Raw genomic sequence first — 12,557 nt, 5'->3', positions numbered from 1 at the left:
GATTAATTATATCAAAGAGCATTAAGACCAAGTTTCAAGCAAATCCGACCACGAACAAAATATTCCTCATACAAACGTTGCAACCCCTTTTCACCCCCTCGGGGGTTGAATTTTTTGAAATGCCGAAACAGGTGTTTGATTAATTATATCAAAGTAGAGCATTAAGACCAAGTATGAAGTAACTCCCCGACCACGAACAAAATATTCCTCATACAAACGTTGCAACCCCTTTTCACCCCCTTGGTTGAATTTCGAAATATCCTTTCTTAACCCTTGTATAGATCATAAAGGAAACCTCTGTGCAAAATTTCAGCTTTCTAGGTCCAAGGGTTTAGCCTGGGCGTTGATCAGTGAGTGAGTGAATGAGTCGGGACTGCATTTTTATATATAGAGATGAAGATCCGCTGGTGCAAGATGCTAAATGAAAATGACTTTGAAAACAGCACTGTGAGCCAAGAACGGTTGAGAAACGGTGTTCTCTAATCATTGGGAGCCGTCCTGTTTCAAGGAGACTAGCAAAACGATTTCGCCAGGCTGAAGTAGGACAAGCGCGTTTCGTTAAACGCGGCAGCCCCATTAAGCAGTCCGAGGAAAATTACCAATCAACCCCGATCAGAGTGTCGACAGATCGGAATCGAAGGGAGGCAAACCGTGTCGCCGGAACCGTGGCCGTTCCGTTCCTTTTATTTCGCGGGAGTGTCGCCGGCAAATCTTATTTAAGGCAGATTTATCGCCGGCCCAGCCTTGAGAGATCGAGCTGGGATATTACGCTAGACCCGGATGCGCCATTCACAATGCGACTCCTCGACTCAAAAAGTGTCATAACTCAAAAGCCGAGCGCCTCTTCGAGCACTTCCGCCGCTCCAGCACATCGTGTGCCAGAATACGATTCTCCCCCTCGACCCCTTGGCTCGTTTCTACAGCCGCGGTAACCGTTTCCCTTTGCGACCGACCGAGCCCCGGGATCTCCACAGTTTTTGTTAATAACAGGATGGTATCAAAAATTCCGCGAATGATCTTTCTTCAACGGCGCTAACGGCCGCATGATTGGATTTCTTGGCGCGGAACCTGTCGATGATCGAACGCTTGATCCCGTTTTTTGCCGATCTCCCGACCTGGAAACTGATCGGTGAGTGTTATTAAACGTCATTCTACTATCAACTGTCTGGAAAAGGCAGATCGAGTGGGACACCCGTTCGGAATACTGAATTTCTTGTCATCTATATTCGAAAGAATTCCATTTCTCGTCCCGCGATTCTGTTTGATTTGTAAGAATTGTTTTTAATGTTTAAAAAAATTGAATTTTAAAATTCGTATTGTACTGTGTGAAAGTGTATTTGGTATAAATGTAAATGCATGCGCTTCCAATGTTTCGGTTTTTAATTGGATTTTATGGCTGTCCTAGAATTACATCCAGTTAGAAACAAGCAAAATTCAACATTAATTGTTTTTAAAAAGCATGTCTATACATATGCGAAATATTTACAAATTTCCATGTGTTGTCGTTTTTCGATCTTTCCACTGTGGTGATGTAACCTATAACATTCCAAACATCATCAAATAGTTCGCCGTCGTTTATATTTCAGCTCCAGTAACTGGAGTAACTTTTCACACGAATTCGCACACCACGTGTGCTGATGTTCAATTTTATTCTCATTTACAAAATGTGTAAACGACAAAATGGCCATTTTAGAAATTGAATTATCTCGTGGCGTGACTTGTGGGCACCAGATACTCCGTTATCTTGGAACCTATATACCTATGCCGGGTCTATAAGTATAATATGGTCTACGGTTTGGAGACGTAACTCGAGGAGAAATGAAGCGTGGGATCGCGGGGACCAGCATCCAGGAAGAAAGTCGAAGCAAGTAACACAATTTCACGGCCCTATCGAGCGTGACGGAGCGGCTAGAAGCGTGATCGATACGCGTATGTCACCTGGCCGAGGAAGAAAACTGAGCGTCGTTTCCTACGCTCGATTTTTTTCGTCCCATTTCGCAACGAACTCCATTAGAGACCGGGATTGGCTAATGTGCGCTCGAGCGAGGAACTCACGACGCTTTTTGCTGGGTCGGACCGCTTGAATAATTGTGTTTTGCAACGTCTGCACCGTCGGGAAGTTCCGGGCATGGGTCCAAAGAAGAATTAAGCAGAGGAAAACTTTTAAAGTGGACCTATAAAAGGAACAACGCGGTGCCCGCTGATCGTTCAGTTTTCGGACGATCGTCGGTCCCGGTATCGATCGATCGATTTCATTCTACATCCGATCCGGTTTCCGATTCTATTTTCTGTCCCATCTCATCGACCGTGGGCTTCGCGACTAAGTCAACTCGTTGGCATGGCGTTTAAAGTGAGTGTACATCACGCGATTGACCATCCCTCATTTTTCTCGGACCCGTGACACGTGGGACCCGGTGTTTCCGAGCGGCGCGGCGCGGCGCAGCGGCGGAATCGATCAATCGTTTCGTGCCATTTAATTATCGGCCGCCGGTCCGCCGTTCGCGAAATCGTTCTGTCCCGTTCCGCCGGAACCTCCATCGATTCTCCGTAACCCCGGTTAATCACAATCACTCCGTCGAATTACGTTTCTACTTCTCCGGGGAAATTTTTCGAAAAGGCGCCCCGCCCCCTCGTAAATACTCCCTCGAGTTCGCGAAATTGGACCGGCCTTAAGACGCGGGATTTAGAAACTGCTCGTGTATAATTGAAGCTGAAACTCTCCGAGAAAATGCAAAAATTATCACAGCTTAGCGAATAAAATTTCATTCGTTTGTAACCAATATGTCAGCATTTAAATAAATGTGGCCATACAAGAAATATCAATTTTATCTTCTGCGACATTTTTCGGGATGAAGACGTTTTAATCACTGTTAACCCTTAAATAAAAGAATTTAAGGCTGCTCTTTACATTACCGGACTCAAAATTTGTGCCTTTCTCCTAGAAATTATGATGTATTTGGTATGTAATCCAGTAGATTTGTACCTGGGGCGGCTGCAGATCGAAGTTTCGATCCTTTAGGATCAACGGTTCAGGAGCTATGCTTGCTTAAAGTTGAGCAATCTGCAGTGTTTTTGACAGGTAACGGCGCCGCCATATTGGTAGCGATGGCCGCGCGCCGCTTACCGAGTTGGTTAGCGATTAGGTGGGGGGGGGGCGGCATGGACCGACGGTTCTGCTCGGTAAGCGGCTCGCGGTCGTCACTACAAACCAATATGGCGGCGCCCTTACCTGTCAAAAACACTGCAGATTGCTCAACTTTAAGCAAGCATAACTTCTGAACCATTGATCCTACTGGATCGCAACTTCGATCTGCAGCCGCCTAGGGTCCATATCTACTGGATACATACCAAATACATCATAATTTATAGGAGAAAGGCACAAATTTTGAGTCCGGTAAAGTAGCGTTTACCCGAATTTTACATTAACGTTCATAATACGGACGATTTGATTAAATACAAATAGTAATCTCAATTAGCTGCTAGAAAATTAGAGTTCAGGTGAAACCTAATACCAGAAGATTAACTTTTAATTACTCGTATAGTGTACTTACCACCTCAAAACTTTAAATTTAGTGTTTCAAGCATAAACAAAGGTGTCGACTACGCTAGCAAATATTTATTTTGTCGGATAAAGTTCCATGGAACCAATTATACGGAAAGCGGTGCACGGGTGACTGAAGATTAAATAAAATCGATGTTCCTTTGCGAATGGTTTCGGAAGACTGAAAGCTCATTAAAGTATATTTTTAAAATAGAGAGGCTGGATGGTATTAATTCTGTACAAGTCTCTCGTTGCGAGAGCGAGCAGTGTTTCTTTCCCTCGTTCTCCTCTGCGTGAGGGATATGCTCTCTAACTTCTGACGAGCGAGCACCAAACATTCCTCATATTTGACTGCGAAATGGGACGCGTTGCCACAAAACAGCATCAGAGTTAACTTTCTATCCAAACACTCCGGTTCGGCTTAAATTCCGCACTCCATCGCAGGGCAAACAACTAATGAACTATTCCTCGCAGTTCATCCTGCCGATACTGGTTCTGTCGGTTTTGTGGAAAGGTCGAGCCGATGCCGGACACGCGCATTCTTTCCAACATTTCTATGGTCCGGTGATTGGTCATGCCGAAGAAGTCGGTTGGGTTGATAAGCATGGGCATCATCATCACAACTACGTGGCGCATCCTCATTACGAGTTCTCTTACGGAGTGGATGATCATCATACCGGGGACTTCCACGGCCAGAAGGAGCACAGAGATGGTAAGAAAGAAATTAAATAAAGCTATGCCCACACTGAAGCAACATCGAGCTACTTTCTATCGCCTCTTGTTGACTTCTACTCTCTTACCGAGCAAAAGAATCTTCGGTGTGGGCGTAGCTTAAAACTGCTATTTATTGGTCTCGATTCTAAACAGAACATCCCGGATCAAGATTTGGCAGTTCAAGATCAATATACAAGTGTAAAAACTATTTGTACATTCTTTAAAAACGAATAATTAATTTTTAGAAATTTAGAAGCATCATTTTATTAAGCAACGTGCAATTAATTTTTTTTAATTTGTTGTAATAACGAAGAACAAAGCAGAGGTCACGACGTTTCACATTTTTCATTTGTGCCTATAATAAAAATTTAAAGCATGTTTCTCGTCAATCTAAGTAAGTTATGTACATATGTAAAGTTTTTCATCGAAATCGCATAAAAAAGGCTTTGTAAAATTGAAAAATCTGATTTTACGGTTTCTTACAATTTCTAATCACTTATGGTTCGCAGCAACCTGTTACAGTAATATTGGGACACTCTGAAAAATGATAACTTTTTTAATATCGGACCATACGACTTGCATTTTCTTTTACGTTTTTGAAAAAACGAATTACAATTTTGGAAAAATTGCAATTGGTCGGGATTGCAGAGAAAATATTAAAAGTTGCTTTCTGCAACTTTTCACGTGGGCGTATATTGAAAATGTAAATGTGTAAATGTAAAATATAAATGTTGCGTCGCGTGCCAAGCTTCTGTGCTCTGTGCTTCGAAATTTGCAGAATCATTGTGAACTGCTTCTCGAAATTTGCGTATATCGATTTAAACAATGTCCAATGCAAAACTAAGACTTACGTTGATACAGCACGACGAATTTCTAGTTTCAAGATTCTTCCACTTTGACTACAAAATCGCTTTAATTAGAATTAGAACGTGTTCCATGTTAATGACGCTCGCATGTCAAACAGTTGGGAAGCTAGTTTGCCGGGAGTACTTTGATTAGGATTAATCAGTTGACTGAGTCCGCAGGGTATGTGTTCGCTGTAGACTCCATGTACCAGTACCTAAACATATATTGTATTTCGAGGAACTTCTCGTTTTTCGTGACCGGAACTGCGTGAACTGCTGCAGGACATTCATTATTCTCGGTGAAGAAGCACGGGATAGCAAACAGCGCTAAATGAATAAATGATTGAATAACCAGATATTAAAAACCACTTCCGTACATGTGAACGAGTCCAAAAACATATTTCGCTTTAAAAAAAAACTTCAGAAAATTCGTATAATTCACTAAATTTGAATAAATTCCTCGTGTTGCGCAATTTTTTGAGGTTTTCATCAACAGAAGTTAATTAATGTCTCACTGTTTCGAAAGTTGCAGTCAAATATTTCGCTTGTTTCGCTAAAATATTATTTTTCGCTTGTTGCCAGAGGTGTGTAGTATTTTTGAGTATTTCAACGGGTGACGTTCTATGTCGGATGCAGCAGCAAACGCATTTAAAATGGCGGTAAGGTCTCCCATATCGGAATGCGTCTCCTTTAAGGCATCCATCGTTCAGCAGTCTCTTGTCAAATTAGTTTGAGTTCTCTAATACAGTTAACAAGACCGTGACGTTATGCAGGAGAAATAATTACGGTTCGCGGATCCCGGTTTGCGTGGAAGCTCGTTGATTTAACCACGACTGATTGCGGCGTCATTGAACGAGCGAAAATCAAAACCGACCGCACTGTTCAAGGTCTTTCCAGAGCGACGCAGGCGATACATACGGCGCGAAGAAACGTTCCTGAATTCGTGAACTACTCCCGCGCTGGAATTCTCTTTCGAAACAATTTCGAATACTGTGTCGCACCTGACAAGCCTGCTCCGTTTTGCAATGTTAATCCGCTAACTAGCTGCGAGCTAACTGTGAACGCTATTCAATTTGAAGACTTCGTTGTGCTTGTCTGCGATCGTACACCCGCGAGTGTACGTGAAATTGTTAATAAAAACTCTCAAGCGATTTCACCAAGTTATGACTTCGATCGAGACTCACGATAAACATTTTAAAAAATCTGTGAAGGAATGTTATCAATATTGAATCATTCGAGGAATTATTCACGACGCGAAGGTGGATTAATAATTATCCACAGAGCAGTTATAAAGTTGATTTGAAATTCAACTTTTTTTCTCAAACTCAGAAGTATTTGATCGGAAAAGCCATAAGCGCGCGACGGTGACTCGCCACTCAGCAACGAACACTTTCCTCAACGGTGTGAGAAAGCATCACCGACGAGGCAAAGGTTCTTAAAAATGATAATCGCATGATTAGAAACTTTCTGATCAGATTGGAAATAGTTATTGATTTTCCGCAAAGCAGCAGCCACGCTATTGCGGAGCCGCAGCCATTTTGCAGCGATGAGGCACACCATGGTAGTCAAAATAGCGATTGCATGGGCCGCTGGTTCTCGTAACAGTAGAATACAGTGCGTAATATCCACCGCTGCGAACTTACAGCCATTTATAATCGCATAGGATATTTATGGACGCCCTGTATTTTGCGGACGATTCCGATCGTTATATTATAGTCTGGGAAACACGGGTTCATTGTTCCCGCATCGGACAACACACCGGCCGATAATTAAGTCCTCGTTCTGATTTCACGTGAATCCAGAATCTACAGAAACGATTTGAATTGCAGGCGAGGAGGTACACGGCGAGTACACGGTGAAAGAACCAGGTGGCAATGTCAGAACGGTGAAGTATCACGCGGGAAAAGACGGATTCGTCGCTCACGTCCATAACAGCAACGGAATCGTCCACGAGGGAGGCCATCATCATTAAAAACCGCGACGATGTCATACCCGTGACCAAAGACACCTTGTTATGCGGCTGTTGTTCTTGTTACGCCGATTGTTCTGTTTTTGTTTGTGCTGATTAAAGAACTGTTTCAGTATTCAATACCGGCTTTCGGATTCTTGATTTTTATGCAGCCGCGATGTTCATCTCTCGATCCTCATGAAATATGGATGTCCCACTCCTTTCACCCCTCGCCTGCCACCGTAGCAGCCTCCGAAAATACTCTATTCCGAAACCACGGTACCACGACAAATCTAAGAAAAAGAAACTAATAAACGTATCAATGTTCGAATTGGCAGAGATTCTCCTCGATCGGATTGAAGTTGAGCGAAAAAATGTTGAATTTGCAAAACGGATCATTGTGTATTCATATTGCAAGCGTGACGCGATCGCCGAATTGTTAAACGCGCCGTTCAAAATTCCAATTAACATTTCAGGTTAGCATTCAGCGTTTCGGTTTATTCAGCGATTCATTTGGCTTATCAACGAACGATAAATTCGGAAGTATCCGCAGATCATTGACTTCCGGCGGGTACAGCGGAACGCAACGGTTTGTAACAGATTTCGACGGAATCCAGCAACAACAACGCCGCCAACCCCGCAGAATTCAATTTATTACGCGCTGTAATAATATCACAGCCGGATATTGTCCGTCCCAAATTACTTGCCGCTTAGCCGCGAAGAGGTTCGATCGCATAGAATTCGCGGCGGGTAAATCGAAAATCGATGCGCGTTACCCCCTGCCGTGGCGCACCGTGATTCCGACGTTGTTTTTTAACGGAAGTGACGTTTACTGATTGACAATCCGACCGTCAGGGACATATGGATCTCCCCCGTGATTACGTATCCAGGCTTACCGGAAACAACGACGCGTTTCGAAATTAATGAGCGCGCTCCGGCTTGAGGCGCGAGCAGAGTCGCCAGATCGGGGATGGGAGCTTTAATTGATACGAACTGTTTGTAAGTCTGACTCGATAAAGATTTTCCCAGAGGGAGAATTAGTTGCAAGAAAGTTCCGATGGGGATGAATGGCAATTACTGTGTCCCCGTTCGCCCGACGATTTTTGAGCAGGCTGTAGTATGAATCTCGCCTATGGATGTCCTTGGAAGCGGCATAAATAAAATATTATTATTATTATTATTTATTATGCACGGACCGAGGTCCATTTACAGTAGAATAAAGACTTACAATAGAATAAAGACTTAACATTAATTACTAAGAAAGGACATGCATAGAAGAAAAAAAAAACTATTGGTATAAACGTACTGATATTATGAGTTAATCCAGCGTAATTTTTTTTTGAAAGAATGAGAATTTTTGAGAAAAATATGAATTAATGCAGAGCGTTTTAATTGACACGAACTGTTTGTAACTCTAATTCGATAAAGAAGGTTTTCCCAGAGGACGAATTAGTTGCTCGAAAGTTTCGAATTGCTCCCACCGCCTGTTCCGAGCAGGGAACAGTTTTCTTTTAAGACTGCGTCGATCGCGCCGAAAGTATAAAGGATGCCGAACATAGAAGAGGATAGCATGTAAACACGGACAGTGGAAGGGGCAGGCGAAGGGACAGTGATCGTGGAGATCCTCAGGGAGCTAGATCGCGACTTTACCCCGTTCGCCCGACGATTTTTGCGCCGGCTGTAGTATGGAACTCGGCTACGGATATCCTCGAAAGCGGCAAAGTTATCGTCTGAAAGAAAGTCGACCGTGGCTTCCCGCGGCGTAGACGCTAAGCAATCGGACAGCGCAAACCGGGTAACGTACGAGCCCGAGAACTTGCGGAATGCTTCCTTATTTTCTTATTTGCTGTCTATTCGGCCCAGCTCCACGGTGTCCGAATTTCTTCCTCGCTGGAAATATAATTTATGAATTTCGTGCTCGTATCAGCCAGCCGCACGAACCGTCTTCGCTTGTTTCCTCATCGAACGAGTATTGTGGGTGCACAGATTGAAAAGCATGATGGAGCTTCACCGTTCCGCGTTGAACGATCTTGCGAAACGGACCAATTCAGATGAAAAATTCAGTAGACAATTGCAGAAGCGGCGTCGCTAAATGAGAATGAAATAACAATGCGCTGTTATCGCGTCCGACAGGAACTGTTCGTTAAAGCAATAACCTCATTTCGGAACGCTCGTTCGAAAAAGGTGCAAGGTGTTCTCAGTTTATCAACGATCAGGTTATACAGGTCATTTCGTACGAAGAGGACATCGAAATTTCTGAAATGTCCATAAGAAACAGAAGAGAAATCGTATATGAGGTGAATTCGCGATAGGCGGCGAAGCGAACAGTTTCCCGAAATATGTTTCTCGAACTATTGATTTTATAATGTAAGAGCACGGAGAGAGACCGGGCAAATACTTGCTAATACAGTGCGCTGTGTATGCGAGCGAGGGCAAACAAAAGAGAATAGTAATACATAGCACGAATGCAAATACGCTCAGGAGGAATCGATAGTTCGCCGTGTTTACCCGTTGCCTTTGATTTTCGAGTTTCGTGCGGGGCTTCTTTGACTTTCTTTTTCGTCTCGTGCCGACAAAAAAGCTCCGGCTCTCTCTCTCTCTCTCTCTGTGTCTACATATATAGGTCCTGCACGAGTTCTCTTTCTTTCAGTTTCCCGGCAAACTCGGCCGCTATCCCCAATAACGCGCGACCGCCTGAAGAGGACACTTCGGGAACGTTATTGCGAGCTATCTCTTGTTTAATTTCTCCGCAACGTTTTTCCCCGCGCCGAACGATCCTCGTTTGCAATACACACCGGCGATACACGTGTACGAAACGACGACGGACAGAAACGGGACATACGGGCAACAGAGTTCCTTTATTGGCTCATAGCAATTCGTTTTCTCCACATCGGTTAAGAGGTCTGTGGATACCTATTGTGGCGAATTGTACCCCGCAACTCGTACGAATGTTTATGCTTTTCCATTCGGCACTCTCAAAATGGTGGACCCGCGGACCCTCCAATTTGAGGAGTGCACTCATCTCGACGATAAACCAGAGGAGAGTTTATGATCGTATGAGTCGTTTAGCCCCGAGTCCCTTCCTCCCGTTTTTTAACATGTCTAGACAGTTTTATGATCACCGCGCTAGATATCAGACGTCGATATGTACAATCATACGCGTGCGTCGCGTCGCGTCGTTTCAACACTTTTGGAATAACAAGGCTGATCGTTTCTGTAGTTTAGTTCTGGTCATACAATGTCAATAGCAGCGTGCGGATTTTACGGATTTAATTGAAAGAATATTTCATTTGAATAAACGAATAATTTGTCTGACCTGAAGCAGTAGAAAGATTAAAAGAATCAGGGAGTAATGACAGAGATAGAGCCAATTTTGTGAATTTATATTTTTCATCCCTTTTTACGTTTACGATCTGAAATGACCTTGAATGATTATATGGTTGAAATTGTCTCGCAAAGGGCTACAAGCCTAGAAAGTCAGAATCAACCTGAACCTGAAGAAAGCTAACAAACCAAACCACTTTTGCGCGAAACATTTCTTCCTATCTCAAAAAATATAGAAGTTATTCAAATGGCGTGTCTTAGGCGAGTCACCGTGTATACATGCGATGGTGTACTCCGATAGAAATCAGTGACTCGCGTTCGTCGAGATCGTGCGCCGGGAAAGACTCGAACAATAAGGAGACGAACGGGTGAACGCCGAAACTTTCCGCTCTTAGACAAGCAATGGTTTGTTCAAAGCCCCGGTACTTATTTCAGGAGGATCCTGGATCTTTCGGACGCGTAGCCGGCAACTTCATGAAATTTCGCGAGAAGTTTGCGAGGGAACCGGAGGCTCCTGGCTCGAGTTCGTAGACCCGCGTTTCAATCGGGTTACTCGCATCACCGGGTCAAACATCGGAAACGCACGTTCTGAAACAGCGAGATGCTTATCGGATTCCTGAGAAAAGTTCCCCGATGGAATTCGGCGGGATAGTTTATTGGCCCGAAAGGTGTTCCCAACAATAGCACCCGGGAGAATGGTTTAAGCGGGAGTGTGTTCCTCTTGTTGCTGGAGGAGGAGGAGGAGGAAGGCGGGGCTAGCCAGCTCTCAGACTTGTGCAAAAGACACCGGAGCGCACCCTCGAGATTCGGCAACTTTCGAGACCGTCCAAGTCAGCACGCCACGGAAGATTAAGCTCGCCGAAGCTCGCAAGCTCTGCGACGCGTGAAAGACGACGCCGAGGGCTCGGTGGCCACGGTCAAGCAGGCCCGAAGACCTGTGAAATAACCATCATACCTGATCTTCCCTCTAGGCCAGAGGTAGTTAAACTTTTTCTGGTGAATCTAGAGCAAAAATAAGCTGACCCATGTCCGAGCGTTTTGAACAATACTCATTATTTATCGGGATAATTAATATTTAATTTTATGATATCCAGGAAATTCATTTCTTAATCGTGCCGCAACAGCTATGGTATCAAGGGTGGTAGAGAGGTCACGTGTTCAAATCCCGCTTCAAATTAATCATCTTTTTTTCATTTTTATGGGTTTTTTTATTTTTGTTCTTCTTACTTCCAATTTTAAGATTAAAGTTTTCTTTCCTCTTTCTTTCTTTCTTATAAAATAAATTTGTTACGGATGATCTTGACGACTCCTGAAAAAAGAGTTGACAAAAAGTTTCATGCAATCTAAGCTGATTTACAATAATCTAATCTAAACTGATCACGTTCCGTGTGGCTCGGCCTCTACAATAATTATAATGTAATGTTAATTTTAGTAAACGATAAATTAATGATTAATTCATCTGCGATTACAGATTACTGATTAATGTCTCCGGATTACCAAATGTAATAATAATTACTGATTTATTCGATTAGCCATTATCACATTTCGTAATTAACTATAAATGTAATCACATAGTAATCGAATACCGTCCACCTCTGTTTCTGTAGGTTTGAATGGATCCCGCTAGGGTAAACCCTTTGGACTCGGAGCTATTTTAACTGTAAAATGAAACATTTCTTCCAACCTAGAATAATTCCATTCTGTATTAATTTTTAGCTTTGTACGAATATAAAATTGATGTAATACCTCATGCAATACTTAAATGTTTAGTAATTGATTAGATACCAACGTATTTAATACCGTAAACAATATTTTGTATAATGGTACAGCAATTTTCGAGTGCTAAGGGTTATCTTTATTTTCGTCATTGAAGTTTCCTTGATGGGTGTGCACTTTTGAAAACGATTGGACAGTTGCGACACGGGAAACCCAATCGCGTCAAATAAAAATGTTTGCAACACGGGCTGGTCGATCGTAAACGGGACAGAATACTGCAAGACTAGGCGGTAATTTCCCGTGCAGATAAAGAGCGACAGTAAAAGGTTGTCATTAAATTGGGAATTCGATTTTTGATGCCCGGTACTCGATCGACAGCTGCGTCGACCGGTCTCTTTATTATTCATTCTCGATTATTCCGGCGTATCGTTTCGTTTCGTCGACTGATATCGGGAAACATTTTACGATC

General features: G+C 43.2%; 1 protein-coding gene across 1 annotated transcript; it reads left to right on the top strand.

Annotated features, from left to right (window-relative positions):
• Positions 1–2,149: 2,149 nt before the first annotated feature.
• On the top strand, positions 2,150–7,190 carry LOC143210719 (cuticle protein 7-like). The gene is made up of 3 exons (XM_076427845.1): positions 2,150–2,350; positions 4,016–4,253; positions 6,930–7,190. Exons 1-3 carry the CDS (start codon positions 2,339–2,341, stop codon positions 7,070–7,072), a joined length of 393 nt encoding a protein of 130 aa, XP_076283960.1. The 5' UTR covers positions 2,150–2,338; the 3' UTR covers positions 7,073–7,190.
• The last annotated feature ends 5,367 nt before the right edge of the window (positions 7,191–12,557 follow it).

This window comes from Lasioglossum baleicum, chromosome 7, assembly GCF_051020765.1.
Source record: "Lasioglossum baleicum chromosome 7, iyLasBale1, whole genome shotgun sequence".
In the NCBI taxonomy this organism is placed as follows: domain Eukaryota; kingdom Metazoa; phylum Arthropoda; class Insecta; order Hymenoptera; family Halictidae; genus Lasioglossum; species Lasioglossum baleicum.
This window is presented reverse-complemented; position numbering and strand designations above follow the sequence as displayed.